The sequence below is a fragment of the Oncorhynchus keta genome, chromosome 12 (assembly GCF_023373465.1).
Source record: "Oncorhynchus keta strain PuntledgeMale-10-30-2019 chromosome 12, Oket_V2, whole genome shotgun sequence".
Taxonomy (NCBI): Eukaryota; Metazoa; Chordata; class Actinopteri; order Salmoniformes; family Salmonidae; genus Oncorhynchus; species Oncorhynchus keta.
In genome coordinates, this window is record NC_068432.1 from 9,730,405 (window position 1) to 9,750,105 (window position 19,701).

Below are 19,701 nucleotides of genomic sequence, written 5' to 3' on the forward strand. Positions count from 1 at the left end.
AATCCCAATTTTAAGTTTCCCAGAATCAGAAGGGAATTAGCAGGAAATCTAGAATACTTACTTATTTTGGTTTTATATCTATACATTTATGTGGACGATAGATATACAGTATGTGCCATGTCACATTGGACAAGGAGACAAGAGATTGCACACGACCAATGCTTTCCATTCCCTGACTTCCCTCTCCCTATCTCCTCCCCACCTTCTTTCTCTCTCTCTCCCAACTTCCCTCTCGCTTTCTCTCTCTCCCTCTCTCCAGTGTTATCAACCTCACCCTCCCCACCCAGGAAGGCAACTTCATCACTAAGATGGCGCTGTACAAGAACTCCTCGTACCGCCAGCCGTACCGCGAGGGTGAGGTGGTGCTGAGCACACGGGACGTCATCTTCGTGGGGGTGTTTGTGGAGGGGGCCGACGAGGACCAGCTCATCCTCATCGTCAATATGTGCTGGGCCACGCCGTCCCGCTATAGCAACGACCACCTCCGCTACGTCCTCATAGAGAGAGGGTAGGCTCAACACCTACGGCCAAAACAGCACCCTATACATTATTAGGCTCGGAAAATTCTCACAACTTTCCCAATGTAATGGGTGCGTGCTGGTGGCAGGGAGGTCAGGCGCAGGAGAGTGAACTTGGTATAAACGGAGCAGTTTAATAAATGCTCAAAAAACTCAGAAAACCAATATATACAAAAAATAATATAAAAGGGTACAAAACCCGTCGCACACCATAACATGACTTGCACAAAACATACAAAAAACAATCACAGACAAAAACATGAGGGGAAACAAAGGGTTAAATACACAACATGTAATTGATGGGATTGAAACCAGGTGTGATGGAAGATGAGACAAAACCAATGGAAAATGAAAAATGAATCAGCGATGGCTAGAAGGTCGGTGACGTCGACCGCCGAACACCGCCCGAACAAGGAGAGAGACCAACTTCGGCAGAAGTCGTGACAGTACCCCCCCTTGACGCACGGCTCCAGCAGCATGTCGACACTGACCTCGGGGACGACCCGGAGGGCGAGGCGCAGGGCGGTCCGGATGGAGACGATGGAACTCTTGCAGCATAGAAGGATCCAACACGTCCTCCACCGGAACCCAGCATCTCTCCTCCAGACCATACCCCTCCCAGTCCACGAGGTACTGAAGGCCCCCTCGCCTGACGTCTCGAATCCAGTATGGAACGAAGGGAGTACGCCGGGGCCCCTTCAATGTCCAGAGGGGGCGGAGGAACCTTCTGCACCTCAGACTCCTGGAGCGGGCCAGCCACCACCGGCCTGAGGAGAGACACATGGAACGAGGTGTTAATGCGGTAATCGGGGGGAAGCTGTAACCTGTAACAAACCTCGTTCACTCTCCTCAGGACTTTAAATGGCCCCACAAACCGCGGACTCAGCTTCCGACAGGGCAGGCGAAGGGGCAGGTTTCGGGTTGAGAGCCAGACCCGGTCCCATGGTACGAACACCGGGGCCTCACTGTGGTGACAATCTGCGCCAACTTTCTGGTACAGCACGGCACGCTGAAGGTGGACCTGGGCGGTGTCCCATGTTTCCTCTGCGCAACGGAACCAGTCATCCACCGCAGGAGCCTCGTTCTGACTCTGATGCCAAGGAGCCAGAACCGGCTGATACCCCAATACACACTGGAAGGGAGAGAGGCCAGTGGAGGAGTGGTGGAGTGAGTTCTGGGCCATCTCTGCCCAGGGCACGAACGCTGCCCACTCCCCCGGCCGGTCCTGGCAATAAACCTACCCACATCCTGGTTAACTCTCTCCACCTGCCCGTTACTCTCAGGGTGAAAACCTGAGGTAAGGCTGACCGAGACCCCCAGATGTTCCATGAACGCCCTCCAGACCCTCGACGTGAACTGGGGACCCCGATCAGACACTATTAACTGAGGCACCCCGTAGTGCCGGAAGACGTGTAAACAGGGCCTCCGCAGTCTGTAGGGCTGTAGGGAGACCGGGTAAAGGAAGGAAACGACACAATGACCAGGATCGTGGTGTTTCCCTGTGAAGGAGGAAGATCGGTTAGGAAATCTACCGACAGGTGCGACCACGGCCGTTGTGGAACGGGTAAGGGTTGGAACTTACCTCTGGGCAGGTGCCTAGGAGCCTTACACTGGGCGCACACCGAGCAGGAGGAAACATAAACCCTCACATCCTTAGCCATAGTGGGCCACCAGTACTTCCCACTAAGACAGCGCACAGTCCGACCGATCCCAGGATGACCAGAGGAGGGTGACGTGTGAGCCCAACAGATCAGCCGGGCGCAGACAGCAGACGGAATGTACAGATGCCCAGCTGGACACTATAGGGGAGCGGGCTTTGCACGTGACGCCCGCTCAATGTCCACGTACAGCTCACACACTACCGGCGCCACCAGGCAAGAGGTGGGGAGTAATGGAGTGGGATCCATGGGCCGCTCCTCTGTGTCATACAGCCGGGACAATGCGTCTGCCTTCAAGTTCTGGGAGCCTGGTCTGTAAGAAAGGGTAAACACAAGACGGGTGAAAAACATGGGCCAACTTGCCTGGCGAGGGTTCAGTCTCCTCGCCGCCCGGATGTACTCCAGATTGTGGTGTTCAGTCCAGATGAGAAAATGGTGTCTAGCCCCCTCAAGCCAATGTCTCCACGCCTTCAAGGCCTTGACGACAGCCAACAGCTCCCGGTCCCCCACGTCATAGTTTCGCTCCGCCGGGCTGAGCTTCTTCGAGAAGAAGGCACAGGGGTGGAGCTTCGGTGGCGTACCCGAGCGCTGAGAGAGCACAGCTCCTATCCCAGCCTCAGACGCGTCCACCTCCACTATGAACGCTTCGGCAGAAGTCGTGACACCCAAAGTTCCCAGGTTTTCCAGAAATCCTGGCTGTAGGATATTGTAAGACAACAAAGGAAAGGACCACACTAACTTCTCCTTCTCTGTTCCAAAGTTGTCCCAACATCAAGGACAATACCATCGGCATGGCTGAGAACGGGGTGTCCCTCACCTGTCGCTTCCACGTCACCGTCTTCAAGTTCATCGGGGACTACAGTGAGGTCCACCTCCACTGTGACGTGTCACTGTGTGACCACGAGACCAATGCCTGCAAAGTGGTGAGATCATGAACACTGCACACTGAACATGGTGGTGACCACTGAACACAGGTCGATATCACATCAGGAACCACTTTAATCTGTCCAGGAAACTGTCCCAAAGTGTTAATACAATGGCTAAGCTTACAATGGCTACGTTATTCCACCTTATCACGTCTTTGTGCGTGTGCGTGTGTGTGTGCGTGTGTGTGTGTGTGTGTGTAGAACTGTCCCCACAACAGGAGAATGTACTCTGACTACAGCGATCACAAGGAGCAGATCCTCACTGTAGGACCCATCAGAAGGCGAGGTACACATCAGTGTTGCCCTAGTGTGTGTGTGTGTGTGTGTGTGTGTGTGTGTGTGTGTGTGTGTGTGTGTGTGTGTGTGTGTGTGTGTGTGTGTGTGTGTGTGTGTGTGTGTGTGTGTGTGTGTGTGTGTGTGTGTGTGTGTGTGTGTGTGTGTGTGATACAGACATGTCACCTTAATGTATGAGTGTGTGTGTATTGTCTGTGTCTGATGCCCAACTGCAACATATGCATGCATTATGTTTGTGTAAATACCAGTATGTTAATTTTGTGTTTATGTGTGCATATTAGAGTCGGACTGGTGTGAGGTGGGTAACGGAGGCTGTGAGCAGATCTGCACCAGTAAAGGAATGGGAGCTATGTGTAGCTGTGTGACTGGTATGCTGCAGAGCGACGGAAAGAGCTGTCGAGGTAGACACACATCATCCTCTCTATAGAGTGCTAGTAAATAATATGGGTCATTCTACGAATACTGCCTTTAAGGTTGTGTAATTTTGTTAAAAATACATTTTTCACCTAATTGTACCATTCTGTCATAAAGAGCAACTTCATAACAAACATGTTTCCCATCTCAATAGGTTCAATGAAGAAAAATTCCTTTAACAGTAACCAGGGTTGCAAAATTCCGTTAACTTTCCCAAAATTCCCAGGTTTTACAGAAATCCCGGTTGGAAGATTATCGGAATCAGAAGGGAATAAGCAAGAAAAATGTAATCCTCAAATCAGGATTTCTGCATAATATGGGAATTTGGCAAAGAAACAAGGAAGTACAATGTACGAGGGATTGGGTCAATTCCATTTCAATAGACTGAATTGAAAATGCATTGATCCCACGCACTGTACAGTGGGCACATACTCTGTCTTCATTTTGAAGGTACTTACAGTGCCTTCAGAAAGTATGCAGACCCCTTGACTTTTTCCAAATTTTGTTGTTAGAGCCTGAATTAAAAATGTATTAAATTGAGAGTTTGTGTCATACAACACCCCATAATGTCAAAATGAAAAGCTGAAATGTCTTGAGTCAATAAATATTCAACTCCTTGATTATGGCAAGGTTAAATAAGTTCTGGAGTAAAAATGTGCTTAACAAGTCACATAATAAATTGTATGGACTCACTCTGTGTGCAATAATAGTATTTAACATGAATTTTGAATGACAACCTCACACATCCCAGTGGAGGCTGCTGAGGGTAGAACGACTCGTAACAATGGCTGGAACGGAGCAAATGGAATGGAAACCATGTATTTGATACCATTCCACTCATTCCACTCCAGCCAATACCACAAGCCCATCCTCCTCAATTAAGGTGCCACCAACCATCTGTGACACATACAATTATCTGTAAGGTCCCTCAGTCGAGCAGTGAATTTCAAACAGATTCAACCTTCTTTCTCAACTGACCTTCTATTCTAACCTTCATAAGACATTCTATTTTTTTATTCCCTCCATGCAGCTGTCAGCTCCAGCGTTGACCTTCGACCCCTTGTTTTCCCTCTGGCTCTTAGCACTGTGGTCTCCGTGCTCCTCACTCACACACACAATTCCCTCATCTCCTAACCCTGGGCGGACAGATAAAAAGAGAGAGGAGAGAGAGGAGGGAGAGAGAGACAGATAAAAAGAGAAGAGGAGAGCAGTATAACATGAAAAAAACAGCCAACCAGAGGAGAGCAGACATCTACACTTCCTACTCACTGTCACAGAGACTGCCACAGCAACCAATCACAGAGCAGAGAGGCACTTCCCACCCGTTGCACTAAACAAAAACAACAACAACTCACAAGACTGGGGCACTGGATCACAATGGAAAAAGCCCTCCAAAAGAGTCTCTCTATTCACGTATACTTTAGCTAGACAGCAGAAAGTTGGTATATTTCATTTAACAAAACAGCTTAGTGAGTTAGTGCTAGATACAGTGTTTTTTTATGAGAGGTGAGGGGATAGTTTGCCCTACATTTATCTTTGATAGCAAAGCTTGGTTGCTAAAATCATTGTATCATTATTTATGTGTGAATCGATTACCAAATAACCAAATAATAATATAATAAATCAAAAATGTTGCTCTTTATTTAGCCATCTTACATAAATTATGAAACTGTATTTGTTCATTGAAAATTGTGAATAACTCGCTACAGGTTAATGAGAAGGGTGTGCTTGAAAGGATGCACATAACTCTGCAGTGTTGGGTTGTATTGGAGAGAGACTCAGTCTTAAATCATTTTCCACACAGTCTGTGCCTGTATTTAGTTTTCATGCTAGTGAGGGTCGAGAATCCACTCTCACATATGTACGTGGTTGCAAAGGGCATCAGTGTTTAAACAGCGCGATTTGCCAAGGCAGGATACTCTGAGCGCAGCCCAGTCCAGAAATCTGGAAGTGGCTTCTGATTAAATTAAATCTTCACAGAACCGCTTGTTGCAATTTCGATGAGGCTCACTTGTTCAGATATTGGTAGGTGGACTGGAGGCAGGGCATGAAAGGGATAACGAATCCAGTTGTTTGTGTCATCCGTTTCGGGAAAGTACCTGCCTAATTGTGTACCCAACTCACTCAGGTGCTTCGCTATGTCACATTTGACATTGTCCGTAAGCTTGAGTTCACACAAAGAATTATACAATGATGAAAAGACCTGTGTTATGTCCTTGTTAATGTAAACAGAGAAGAGCTCCAACTTCTTAATCATAGCTTCAATTTTAACCCACACATTGAGTATAGTTGTGGAGAGTCCCTGTAATCCTAGATTCAGATCATTCAGGCGAGAAAAAACATCACCCAGATAGACCAGTCGTGTAAGAAACTCGTCTTCATGCAAGCTGTCAGTGTCACCAGGGTGGGCATTCTATGTTAATTGTCTATGTTTTGAATTTCTTTGTTTTTTGGCCGGTGTGGTTCTCAATCAGAGGCAGCTGTCTATCATTGTCTCTGATTGAGAACCATACTTACGTAGCTTTTTCCCACATAGGTTTTGTGGGTAGTTGTTTTGTGTCTTTCTGCATCTCACAGGGCTGTTTCGGTTTTCGTTCATTCTTTTTGTTATTTCAGTGTTCAGTTCTAATAAAAGCATGAACACGTACCACGCTGCACCTTGGTCATCCACTTCTTCCACCAACAGGCGTTACAGTCAGACAAGTGAAAATAAAATAAAAACATCTAATAAGGGAATTTATATGTTTAAAGTAATGACTAATGATTCCACCCTGAAATCATATAATTGTATGAAATGTGTTAGTAGTCATAATTCCATAATATGTGTGACTGGACCATTGTGTTGCTGTGTAGTGGTGTGAGAGTTCAGAGAACAAAGGTCAATAGGAAAGAGGCTCCTTCCAAGGTTCCTCTTATCTGTGTGTGTATGTGTGCGTGTATATGGCGTGCTTATAAAGACTGCTCATATTTTGGTGGACTTTAGAACGGTCCCTGAATAAACCTTATGAACCATTTGCAGAAGCTGAATCTTTGCCTAATTATTATTAAACCCAGGGTCTTACAAACCTCTGGGATTGGTCAAAGCTTAAATAATTGTTTAGTTATCACCATTGGGATTGAACATTCTCGTGACAACATGTCAATACTTTGCCCCTTGATAACCAGCGCACTTCTGTATGTTGTAAAAGCGTTAAATGGTCACTGCCCATATCATTGCATAGTGCAGAAAATACATGAGAGTTCAGGGGCCTTACTTTAACAAAGTTAACCATTTTCACTGTCGTGTCCGAAACGTCTTTCAAGCTGTCAGGCATTCCCTTGGCACCAAGAGCCTATCGGTGGATGCTGCAGTGTACCCAAGTGGCGTCGGGAGCAACTGCTTGCACTTGCGTTACCACTCCACTATGTTTCCCTGTCATGGCTTTTGCGCCATCAGTACAGATACAAACACATCTTGACCACCAAAGTACATTTGATGTCACAAAGCTGTCCATATCCTCTCCTGTTGTCCTGGTTTCCAGTGGTTTGCGGAAGAGGATGTCTTCCTTAATTGACCCCCCATAAATGTAATGGACATATACCAGATGTGCCTACCTATGCTGTTCTCAGCACGTGAACAGGTAATGTTTTTGTACAATGAATGACACCGAAGGAAGCTCACCCCACTCCATATAGCTAGCAATAACAATTTTATTTTAGAAAATATCAGAGGATTTCATAATATTTTCATTATGTACAAATGTACATATTGTTAATACAGGCTTTTTTATGTGATATTGTATGAATGTCAAATGGCCTTTAAATATTGAGTTTGGATAATTAAGTAACCAAAAAAAGGCAGCAAGACAAGAAAGGCAACCATCCTATTTTAGAGAAGCAATACCATTTCCAGAATAAACTGAATGGTTCTCATAATTACCATTGTGTCTCTGTTATGTCAATGTTTCTTAAAAAGTTGCACCTACATGCATTAATGCATCAATGATTTTATAAAACCATAAACTCAGGGCCTCGGGGCCTCCTCAGTGGTTCTAAGTCACTGTAACGCGGTGCTAGAGGCGTCACTACAGACCAGGGTTCGATCCCGGGCTGTATCACAACTGGCCATGATCGGGAGTCCCATAGGGCGGCGCACAATTGGCCAAGCGTCGTCCGGGTGAGGGTAGGGTTTGGCTGGGGGGGCTTTACTTGGCTCATCGCGCTCTAGCAATTCCTTGTGGCGGGCCGGGCACCTGCAGGCTGACCTTGGCCTTCAGTTGAATGGTGGTTTAGTGGGTCATGTTTCGGAGAACACATGACTTGACCTTCGCCTACCGAGCCTGTTGGGGAGTTGCAGCAATGAGACAAGATCGAAATTGGGGAGAAAAAGGGGTTAAAACACAGTTGGAAAAAAACATTTGAACAAATATACAGAAACTCAATGAATTATATGGTAAACATTTGTGAAAGTGCTACAAATGTTAATATTCCTACCGGTAATTTGACTTTGTACAGGTGGGCACAAAATTCTACAGGTGAGCGTGTGCAGGACATGGGTATCACGTCACCCAAACTACCGTGTGATGGGCGGGTCTAAAAGACATTTAGGTAGGTTGATGTTGCCAGGATCAGAGTAGTACAGAAGGTGTATAATGCTGAGGCAGTGAAGACCACAAATGATTACTATTATATATTTTTTTAGGAACTCAGTTGGGTCTCAAATAGTATAATACACAAGGTGCAAGTTCAAAATTTGGTTGTGCTTCAGCAGTTTTTCTCTTGTGTTGTCAGTCACTTATAGTTCCTAAATTAGTCATGTCATCTAACAATATTTAGACTGGTAAGTTAGTCTAGCCAGTTATCTAAGCTTGTAGTAATTGTGGCCGAATACGGACCGGGCAACCTGACCTCCAGGCGGCCCCCAGTGAATTTGTTAGTCATTCTCACTCAGATGTAATTAACATGGCAATAGTCATGGCAAAATGTGTAGAATTGAAGGAAATTAACTTTATAACTGAAAAATGTCTCTCCACCCCATGGAAAATTGGGTAGAATGGCAGGAAATGTAACTTTACAACTGCAAACATTTATTTCTTCCCCATGGCAAAATGTATAGAACTGCAGGAAACTTGCTTTAGAACAGCAAAAAATGTATCTCTGCCCCATGGCAAAATTAGTAGGATTGCATGGATTTGTTTTATACAATGTCCAAATTTTCTATCCGGCCCATGGCAGAATACAAAATCTATGATCTATGAGATCAGGCTGAAATAACATGCATTTTTAGTAAGGTTGGCTTCTTAGCGTTTATAGCCATTGTTATCAACTGTACCGCAGAAATGGAACGTAAATCACAGAAGAAATATGTTGTGGTGGCAGTTGCAGAGGGCTTACAAGGTGTGTTGAACGATAGTGTCCTGTCCTCCCAGGCTGCCCGCCTTGTGTAGGATCAGATAGGACCAAGTAGTGGAATAGTGGTGAGGTTTTAATGGCTGTAGCGTTCGTTGGTAGGCAATTCTTCTTCCCTTTTTCCCGTCCTTTTCCCCTTCCCTTTTGTGCCACAAAGCGCAATGAATTCACACTCCAGATCCCGGTTTGCCAAAAGCATCTTAATTTAAGGCTAAATTCATCGTTAGAACCTTTGTAGGAGCATCGTTAAATCTCCGAGCGGTTTCCCAAAACCACCTTTATTAATGTTGTACTTGAAAACGCTGGTAAACCTAATCTAATGCCTGCCCCTAGGGATGGGCAAAAATTAGAAAACGCAATTACAAAATACAAGCACAAAATACCATAAAGATCAATGTATTGACTTAAAATACACGCCTTTTGTATTTTAAAATACAAAAATACATGTGCATGTAGCGAGCCCGAACATGAACAACATTCTCAGTAAAGGTTAAGTCTGTTAAATGACCAAAATACGAATGTGTATATGTGAAAATGAACATACCAAAAATAAACAGCAAAGCACAAAGGGTTATTGGCCTTGTTTCGGGGCAGAGCTCATCAGAGTAATATTCAGCATGTTTAGCAATTGTTCATTTTTACACTGAACAAAAATATAAACGCAACATGTAAAATCTTGGTCCCATGTTTTATGAGCTGAAATAAAAGATCTCAGAAATCTTCCATAGGCACCATTATTTCTTATTTCTCTAAAATTGTTTGCAAAAATGTGTTTATATCCCTTTTAGCAAATCTCCTTTGCCAAGATAATCCATCCACTTTCCAGGTGTGGAATATCAAGAAGCTGATTAAACAGCATGGTCATTACACAGGTGCACCTTGTGCTGGGGACAATAAAAGGCCACTCTAAAATTTGCAGTTTTGTCACACAACACAATGCCACAGATGTCTTCAGTTTTGAGGGAGCGTGCAATTGGCATGCTGAATGCAGGGATGTCCACCAGAGTTTGCCAGATAATTAAATGTTAATTTCTCTACCATAAGCCGCCTCCAACATTGTTTTAGAGAATTTGGCAGTATGTTCAGCCGGCCTCACAACCACAGACCATGTGTATGGCGTTGTGCTGACAGAGCGCCCCATGGTGGCGTTTGGGTTATGATATGGACAAGCATAAGCTACGGACAATGAACACAATTGCCTTTTATAGATGGCAATTTGAATGCACAGAGAGACTGTGCCATTCATGGTTCAGCATGATAATGCATGGCCCCATGTCACAAGGATATGTACACAATTCCTGGAAGTGGAAAATGTCAGTTCTTCCATGGCCTGTATACTCACCAGACATGTCACCCATTGAGCATATTTGGTATGCTCTGGCTCAACAAACAAAAAATGGTATAGAAAAGTATTTAGTATTTTGAAAATTCATTTTACAGTATTTTGAAAATGCAAAATACAAGATGAAGTGTAGTTCAAACCAGTGTCAAACTACAAAATATCCAGAAGTAATTCAAATACGTATTTCAAATACAAGTATCAGAAATATTGCCCATTTCTGGCTACATCACACCACTGGTAGAACAGCTAACTGGGTCGTTAGATGTTTTTTTTTGCCATCCCATGTCATTTATACACAGAAGATCTCCAATAAACAAAGAATCACATGGTTTATACGCCTTTCTGTTAACACAGATAACTTCAGAACAAAGTTGACTACAAACATAATTGAAACAAACAAGAGACATGTAAAAAATGCTTCAAATTAAAACCCGAGATGACTGGATTAAATCATAAATACAGTAGGCAATAGGCCTTTTTCAATCATATTGAAATACATTTCATGTTCAACCAACTGAGTATTTTACTACTTGTATAGGTTACTGTCTGTAATTTGTCTCAATATATTTCATGTGTAGCCTAAAAAGTGGGCAATGATGTGCCAAATCTTGATTTAGTGCATTATTATAGTAGGTGTCAGCATTATAATATTTGCAGCTATAGGTGATATCTTTCTAGCGGCTGATCCTTCGTCATTTTTGTGGAATAATTATAATGCTAAACTAAGATTTGAATGGAGAAAGCTGATACGAGAGCAGCGGTGTTTTTGGAAAATAGGGTGCTTGCCACAGGGCAGCTGTAATAGCATAGTGTCGCCAGCGATAAGGATAGCAGACTGCACAATATATAACGAATATTGGTATCCATCTAGATGTTACCGTGATACAGTCTACTCAATAGGGAGAACATGAATGGCAACAACACCGGGACACAGTGTCATCCTTAGTTGTCACAACCCTGTGCCAAAACACTCGTAAACCTAAATTCGGGAAACCGGGCACAGAAAAGTATGCAGAAACACAGGGCAAGATAAAAGGAGTAGATTAATAGGGCCACACCAATACCATAGGTGGCACTCTAAGCACCTTAAGTAGGTTGCGATCGGCCAATACAAATTTGAAGAAGAAGAAGAAGAAGAAGAAGAAGAAGAAGAAGAAATAGACCTCACCAACCTGTTACATGCATTCATGCGCCGTACACTGCGCGCGAGGACATTGCAACTTTATCCCTATCTTGATTGAAAGTGGAACATAGAATAAATAATGTGCAGATATAGTTAAGGGCAAAATAAATGTTAGTTTGACATCGACACAGAAGATGCATGTTTTGGACACTCCATAAAAGTGCCTTCGAAGGTGAGAGATAACATACTTCTATATAGCCTACTGTACGGTAATAGCTCATTGCGATGATGTAACGTTAACTGGCTTAGTGTAAATCGAACGTTGGTTACCGACTGGATTTAAATCTGTTTCCATGTAAAAGGACATTGGTGAACAAGACAACTACTGTTGCCATGGTACTTTTTACCCCCTCCAATTGAGGCTTTCTTTCTTGTCTTTCAGATTGTTTATAGCAACGACATGACTACAGCAACAGGTGTTTGTTTGAGTTTATTTGATTAATGCATTAGTAACATGCACATTGGCAGCCAGTGGATTTCCTTGTCAGCCTTGTAACGTTATTTATGTAGCCAATCAAATGTGCACATTTGCGCCTACCGACATAACAAGGTTCTCATAACATCGCATTGGTTGTCTTGAATATCAAGAGGGGTGACACTGGGACTTTCATATTGTGTGTGTGTGTGTGTGTGTGTGTGTGTGTGTGTGTGTGTGTGTGTGTGTGTGTGTGTGTGTGTGTGTGTGTGTGTGTGTGTGTGTGTGTGTGTGTGTGTGTGATGTGATGCATGCATGCATCAGTAATGTATCAGTGTGTGTGTGTGTGTGTGTGTGTGTGTGTGTGTGTGTGTGTGTGTGTGTGTGTGTGTGTGTGTGTGTGTGTGTGTGTGTGTGTGTGCATATGAGTGTGTGCACATGATCTGTATGTGTGTGTTTTTGTGTCATGTTTTACATTCTCCTTTAGTGGGGGCTTATGTGTGTGTCAGTGAGATTCGGCCTCGTCTGTGTGTGTTTTGTGTGTAGCACGTAAAGTGTGTGTCTTCCACCTGTATCCAATACACATCTGTTCAAAACAGCAGATCTGATTTTAGATGGAAGCTGGCAGCTCTATTGACTGTATCTTAAGGGGGGGGTCCAACTCCTTTTTACCTCAGACCAGTACCTGATGCTCTTCCTTCCTGGCTCTCTTCCAGTCTTGGTATCCATCCCTGCTGTATCATTCCCTGTGGCTGACCTCTCTGCTCCAGCATGTCTCGAGTGTCCTCCACCCCCAGGTACAGCCCAAACTCCAACCCCCTGGGCTACTACAGCACTTATGAGCCCACCATGAGCTACCCCCGTAGGGGATCAGAGCTTCTCCACCTCCCGTTCCCATCTTCCATGTGCGCCATCTCCACCTCCAGGAACCTGGGCCTCACCAGCCCCAGCCACAACCACAGAGGGCCAGAGAGGGGGAGAGCCCAGCTACCCCTCCCCAGGATCGAGGTCCCCCAGGCAAGTCGGCGCAGTGAAAGCTTCAGCCGAGCCCTGTGCGCCACCAACAAATGGCGGCCGGTTGGGGAGCGTATTAACACCAATGGTAGTAGGGGTCTCTCGCCGACTCGTCAGGCGTACCTTATGGTGTCCACCTCGCCCTTGTCCCGCCGGCATCGCTTGGTCAGCCAGTCGATCCTCACCCAGGACCTGGCCTCCATGGGGCTGTCTGACCAGCAGCCCTGCCCTGCCATCAGAGGACGGAGTCCAGCCAGAGCTGATTACTATAGCTTTCCCTACTGGGTCTCTGAGGTGAGTTAGTGGGACGGAAGTACTGTACATACTCTATGCATGGTTCTATACATAGTTGAATGGTGGGTGAAAGAGAGTGAGTGAAACATACTGATACCATTATTGGTAAAAAATAAAATGTTATGTACTGTGAGAGGCTGAGCTGATCTGTAGTTGATTCATAGTGCCTTCAAAGGTAGACTCAGCAATATGACGTACAGTTGAAGTCGGAAGTTTACATACACCTTAGCCAAATACATTTAAACTCAGTTTTTCACAATTACTTTTTAACAATTACTTTTTTTTCCACAATGACATTTAATCCTAAAAATTCCCTGTCTTAGGTCAGTTAGGATCACCACTTTATTTGAAGAATGTGACATTTCAGAATAATAGTAGAGGGATTTATTTAATATTTGATTTCTTTCATCACATTCCCAGTGGGTCAGAAGTTTACATACGCTCAATTAGTATTTGGTAGCATTGCCTTTAAATTGTTTCACTTGGGTCAAATGTTTTTGGTAGCCTTCCACAAGCTTCCAACAATAAGTTATGTGAATTTTGGCCCATTCCTCCTGAAAGAGCTGGTGTAGTTGAGTCAGGTTTGTAGGCCTCGTTGCTCGCACACGCTTTTTCAGTTCTGCCCACAAATTTTCTATGGGATTGAGGTCAGGACTTTGTGATGGCCACTCCAATACGTTGACTTTGTTGTCCTTAAGCTATTTTGCCACAACTTTGGAAGTATGCTTGGGGTCATTGTTCATTTTTAACTTCCTGACGGATGTCTTGAGATACTGCTTCAATATATCCACATCATTTTCCTCCCTCATGATACCATCTATTTTGTGAAGTGCACCAGTCCCTCCTGCAGCAAAGCACCCCCACAACATGATGCTGCCACCCCTGTGCTTCACGGTTGGGATGATGTTCTTCGGCTTGCAAGCCTCCCCCTTTTTCCTCAAAACATAACGATGGTCATTATGGCCAAACCAGTTATATTTTCGTTTCATCAGACCAGAGGACATTTCTCCAAAAATTACGATCTTTGTCACCATATGCAGTTGCAAACCGTAGTCTGGCTTTTTTTATGGCGGTTTTGGAGCAGTGGCTACCACGCTGTGACCCACTGGAATTGTGATACACTGAATTATAAGTGAAATAATCTGTCTGTAAACAATTGTTGGAAAAATTACTTGTGTCCTGCACAAAGTAGATGTCCCAACTGACTTGCCAAAACTATAGTTTGTTAACAAGACATTGGTGGAGTGGTTGAAAAACAAGTTTTAATGACTCCAACCTAAGTGTACGTAAACTTCCGACTTCAACTGTATATTCCAAAAGTAAACAGCAATAGTGGGTCAATTTCCACAACAACTACTAGTGTGGAAGCACAAGGCTCATCTTCAGCTGTTTTGGTTCTGTGACAGCGTGAAGTAAACCTTTGCACAGATACTGTGTGTGACTGAAAAGTCTTGCCTCTCACTCATCTCAATATCTGCTGTGCTGCTCGTGACAAGGTGATTTATCTGAGTTTACATTTAAAGGTGCACATCAGCTGCAGATAAAGATGAATGCACAGAGAGACTGTGCCATTCATGTTTCAGCTATGTGACTTGGATGTTCCATGGTGGCATTGGTTCCATAGGTTACTAGCTTTGCTTGCCAGGTCTCTGGGGCCGTGTCAGTGCATGCAGATTTAGTATTCTGATCATAGTTATGTTCAAGGAATTCCGAACACGGCATGCGTCTACACCTACATTTAAATGTGTCCACAGTGTGTCCGGATTCCCTATTCCTGCGCTTTATTCAAATGCCAGGCTAAATATTATAATAACACAACAGCAACTGATGACAGTAGCAAACTAGCCAGCTAACCTCTGTAGCTCGCAAGCAATGCTAAAGTGAATGCTAACTGGTTAGCATAACTCTAGCCAATCAAAAAAAATTTTCTCTGAAATTTTAGCCAGCTGGCTAGAATTTGAGGCCAGCAAACACATTCCTCACACACTAGGAATGTATTTCTTCTAACGTTAGAATGAAAAGATAGCCTAGTGATTAGAGTGTTGGACTAGTAACCGGAAGGTTGCAAGATCGAATCCCCGAGCTGACAAGGTCAAAATCTGCCATTCTGCCCCTGAACAAGGCAGTTAACCCACTGTTCCTAGGCAGTCACTGAAAATAAGAATTTGTTCTTAACTGACTTGCTTAGTTAAATAAAGGTGCCTTTCAGTCCCAAAACACAAGTTTTCTGGAGACTTGTGGGAGGAGTCCTGATGACATCGCCCACTGTATGCGCTTTCGGTAACCTGATTGCGTCCAGACTGAGGAGAAATCCGCAAACAGTGCATCCCTGACCACCTTCTGAAGTGGTCAGCCAGATCTGAACACAATCAGACCACAGTGACTTTTGTGTATCTAGACCTGTCTTTTCAATGTGGTCTTCGTATTCTGATAGCAGAAGTTGCATGTAAGTGTCAAGTGTAGACACGACCTGGGCTCTCAAGACACAGGGCTGGTGGTAAAAGCACACAAGGACATTGAGGTGAAATAATTTAGGTATTTGTTCAATACTCACTGTAGACCACTTGATGGCATCCTTACCTATGTCCAACAGAGAGGGCAAAGGAATACTATCTTTGACAATATAGTACCAAAGTGGTAGAGACTAGAGAGCACTGAACAACTTGAAACCTTCACACAAAACTTTCATTGACACAAACGTAATACTTTGAGTTATGTGCATGTGCGCATGTCTCTCAAGTTAGGATTCAACTCTGCATTCTAAAAAACAGCAGGTTGTGATGACTGTTCAGACGCACATTTAAAAATCTCCTGAAAATAATAACAGTCAATTGCATTTTTATTCACCGCACTGTCAGCAATTATACTCCCAGTGTGACCTGGGGCGGTGCCACTACTATGAGAATGACAACAAGACTGAGATCCATATGTAGGCATTCAGCCTCTGTCATAACCAAACCCACTTATTAGTCATCATAGATTGTATTTATTCAGGGTTTTATACAGCCTTTTCAATGTTTCAGTGAAATGAGTTGTGACCTTTATGTCTTAAATAAGGTTTATTTGGTTTCAAATAATACATTTTTAAAAATGGAATGGAGGACTGGCCTTATTCATAGTAGTGATGAGGGGGAAAAATCTATAGTTACATCGGGATATTATCTTTGATATATTTTTATTGTTTTGACAATATTGCAATATCTTTTTCCTTCATAGCTTGTTATCCATCTTTTATTGAAAGATAAACCCTAAATACAAAAAAAACCCTACTAATGTAAGAGGTGGAAGAAGCCAAACCACTAAATAAGGTGTGTCTACTACATCATTGGTTATTGAGTGTATGTTGTTTGTTATGACAGTTTGTTTCTCAGTATCATCATCCTAGATGAGAGTAGACTTATGACTATCCATATCTTCTGAGTGGCGAGTGTGAGTCATGTAGCCTAATCTACTGATGTGCTGTCTTGTTTGTTTGCCAGGGTGATGATGCCTCATCTAGCAATAGTATGGGAGGTTTCCCTAGAAGGACTTTTCCCGCAGAGGCTTCCATGGCATTATGGTTATGTCCTGAATGACACCCTATTCCCTAATATAGCGCACTATTCACCAGGGCTCTGGACAAAATAAGTGCACTAGGGGTGCCATTTGAGGTGCAGACCATGTGATGTATTGAGTAATATCAGGAATATTAGTAATGACTTTGGTGTTCTTTCTCTCAGATGTGAGCAGAGAGAGAGTGGGTGTCATATTTCAGAGTGTGTGCCTGTGGGTGAGAATGTCTTTTCAATTCTGTGAATGTATTCTATTGTATATATGTAGGTTTGTTTGTGTCAATATTATTGTGTGTAAGTTTGCATTTCAGTTTTATGGCTTTCATAACACGTGCACTACCGGTCAAAAGTTTTAGAACACCTACTCATTTCAGGATTTCTCTTTATTTTACTATTTTCTACATTGTAGAATAATAGTGAAGACATCAAATCTATGAAATAACACATGGAATCATGTAGTAAAAAGTGTTAAATAAATCTAAATATATTTTACTTCTTCAAAGTAGCCACCTTTTGTCTTGATGACAGCTTTGCACACTCTTGGCATTCTCTTAACCAGCTTCATTCCAGCTTCCTGGAATGTATTTCAATTAACAAATCTGCCTTCTTAAAAGTACAATTGTGGAATTTCTTTCCTTCTTAATGTGTTTGAGCCAATCAGTTGTGTTGTGACAATGTTGGGGGGTATACATAAGATAGCCCTATTTGGTAAAAGACCATATTATGGCAAGAACATCTCAAATAAGCAAAGAGAAACAATAGTCCATCATTACTTTAAGACATGTAGGTCAGTCAACGTGGAAGTTGCAAAAACCATCAAGCGCTATGATGAAAGTGGCTCTCATGATGACCGCCACAGGAATGGAAGACCCAGAGTCACCTCTGTTGCAGAGGATAAGTTCATTAGAGTTACCAACTTCAGAAATTGCAGCCCAAATAAATGCTTCATGGAGATTAAGTAACAGACACATCTCAACATCAACTGTTCAGAGGAGACTGTGAATCAGGCCTTCGTGGTTGAATTGCTGCAAAGAAACCACTGCTAAAGGACACCAATAATAAGAAGAGACTTGCTTGGGCCAAGAAACATGAGCAATGGACGTTAGACCAGTGGAAATTTGTCATTTGGTCTGGAGTCCAAATCGGAGATTTTTGGTTCTAATTTCCCACTGTAAAGCATGAAGGAGATGTTATGATGTAGGGGTGCTTTGCTGGTGACACTGTTGGTGATTTATTTAGAATTCAAGGTACACTTAACCAGCATGGCTACCACAGCATTCTGCAGCAATGCGCCATCCCGTCTGGTTTGGGCTTAGTGGGACTATCATTTGTTTTTCAACAGGATAATGACCCAACACACCTCCAGGTGGTGTAAGGGCTATTTTACCAAGAAGGAGAGTGATGGAGTGCTGCATCAGATGACTTGGCCTCCACAATCCCCGACCTCAACCAAATTGAAATGGTTTGGGATGAATTGGACTGCAGAGTGAAGGAAAAGCAGCCACCAAGTGCTCAGCATATGTGGGAACTTCTTCAAGACTATTGGAAAAGCATTCCAGGTGAAGCTGGTTGAGAGAATGCCAAGAGTGTGCAAAGCTGTCATCAAGGCAAAGGGTGACTATTTGAAGAATCTCAAATATAATGCTATATGTGCTATTTCATAGTTTTGATGTCTTCACTATCTACAATGTAGAAAATATAAAAAATAAAGAAACCCTTGAGTGAGTAGGTGTTCTAAAACTTTTGACCGGCAGTGTTTGTGTGGTCAATTGAATTGTTTTTAATGCATTTCTGTAATGTTTCTGATTTTACAGCCATTTTTGGAAACCTTTAATAATAATAATAAGACACATTCTAGCGTTACTGTTTCCAGAGACACCACTCCTCTTCCTTTTCTTTCACTGAGAAGTACTGAGACCATGGGCATGTTCATTAGGCACCAAATAGAAGAAACAGACTGAAATGAATTGTGGGCACTCCTTGGACTTGTCCAATGAGATAGGCTTATTTTAGTTTACATTCTAAAACGTTTTCAATTGTTTACCCTAATGAATACGACCCAGGATTCTGTAGGTAATGTAATTGTCCCCTAAATAAATAGTTTCCATGCTAACGTTTAACAGAAATCTATTTAGTTCCCACTGCTGGCTCTAAAATATCCTTGTTAAATTGATCTTGAATGGAACTCTGCCATTTGAGTCTTTTAGCTTTCTTTACCCAGACAGCTCTTTCCTGGAGTGACACAGTGATTGTGGAATGCGGTCAGGCTTAAACTGTCCTGGTATAGTATATTGGCGAGGTGAGGTGACATCGGGAGGGAGAGAACCGGCGTGTTCAATTGTGTGCCTTGAATAACAACCAGGTGTGTGTGTGTGAGATCAAGGACATCTCACTTACGACAGATGTCACCTACCATCCAATCATACCTGATTCATCATCAAAGTACATGATGGAGTTACGTGGCATTGGATTCTGCCCAGCTTACACTTAATGGCTCTGGGCCACCCAGCAATAAACTGTTAACTTTACCTGTCTCCCTAATGGTCTGTACAGAGCTGTAAGGTTTACAAAGACGCTATCAAATCAAGGCTACAATTGCTGCTGTCCTCTGTGCTTTTCTGTGTCACGCTAGCTATATAGATTGATGTCAGGGCCGATGAGTCCTCCTAGGATGAAGGCTTCTAGTCTAACCAGCACATTCATT

General features: G+C 43.4%; 2 protein-coding genes and 1 long non-coding RNA gene across 8 annotated transcripts in view; 2 read left to right on the plus strand and 1 right to left on the minus strand.

The window, feature by feature from the left end:
* The window catches only part of LOC118390942 (tubulin-specific chaperone cofactor E-like protein), a 71,288-nt gene extending 64,823 nt beyond the window's left edge, over positions 1-6,465 (plus strand). For all 3 annotated transcript variants that reach the window (XM_052457708.1, XM_052457707.1, XM_052457706.1), the window contains 5 exons: positions 260-508; positions 2,937-3,099; positions 3,304-3,388; positions 3,678-3,797; positions 4,841-6,465. In XM_052457708.1, the coding sequence (XP_052313668.1) occupies positions 260-508; positions 2,937-3,099; positions 3,304-3,388; positions 3,678-3,797; positions 4,841-4,944 (721 nt within the window). In that variant the 3' untranslated portion in view covers positions 4,945-6,465. The remainder of the gene's footprint in view (positions 1-259; positions 509-2,936; positions 3,100-3,303; positions 3,389-3,677; positions 3,798-4,840) is intronic.
* A 1,049-nt stretch (positions 6,466-7,514) lies between these two features.
* On the minus strand, positions 7,515-9,970 carry LOC118391656 (uncharacterized). Of its 2 annotated transcripts, none has more exons than XR_004827179.2 (3): positions 9,743-9,970; positions 9,184-9,339; positions 7,515-8,129 (listed from the first exon to the last, which is right to left on the minus strand). It is a non-coding gene; the product is annotated as an uncharacterized LOC118391656 (long non-coding RNA). The 2 variants fall into 2 exon arrangements; XR_008061775.1 differs by lacking the exon at positions 9,743-9,970 and adding an exon at positions 8,284-8,382 and having other exon boundaries at positions 9,184-9,706.
* A 1,696-nt stretch (positions 9,971-11,666) lies between these two features.
* The window catches only part of LOC118390944 (ubiquitin carboxyl-terminal hydrolase 2-like), a 37,077-nt gene continuing 29,042 nt past the window's right edge, over positions 11,667-19,701 (plus strand). The window contains exons 1-4 of one of the 3 annotated variants that reach the window (XM_035781806.2): positions 11,668-11,895; positions 12,106-12,139; positions 12,855-12,935; positions 13,065-13,446. In XM_035781806.2, coding sequence (XP_035637699.1) covers positions 12,910-12,935; positions 13,065-13,446 — 408 coding nt within the window. In that variant the 5' untranslated portion in view covers positions 11,668-11,895; positions 12,106-12,139; positions 12,855-12,909. Of the gene's footprint in view, positions 11,896-12,105; positions 12,140-12,854; positions 13,447-19,701 lie in introns of all 3 variants that reach the window. The other 2 variants (XM_035781804.2, XM_035781805.2) reach the window with 2 other exon arrangements.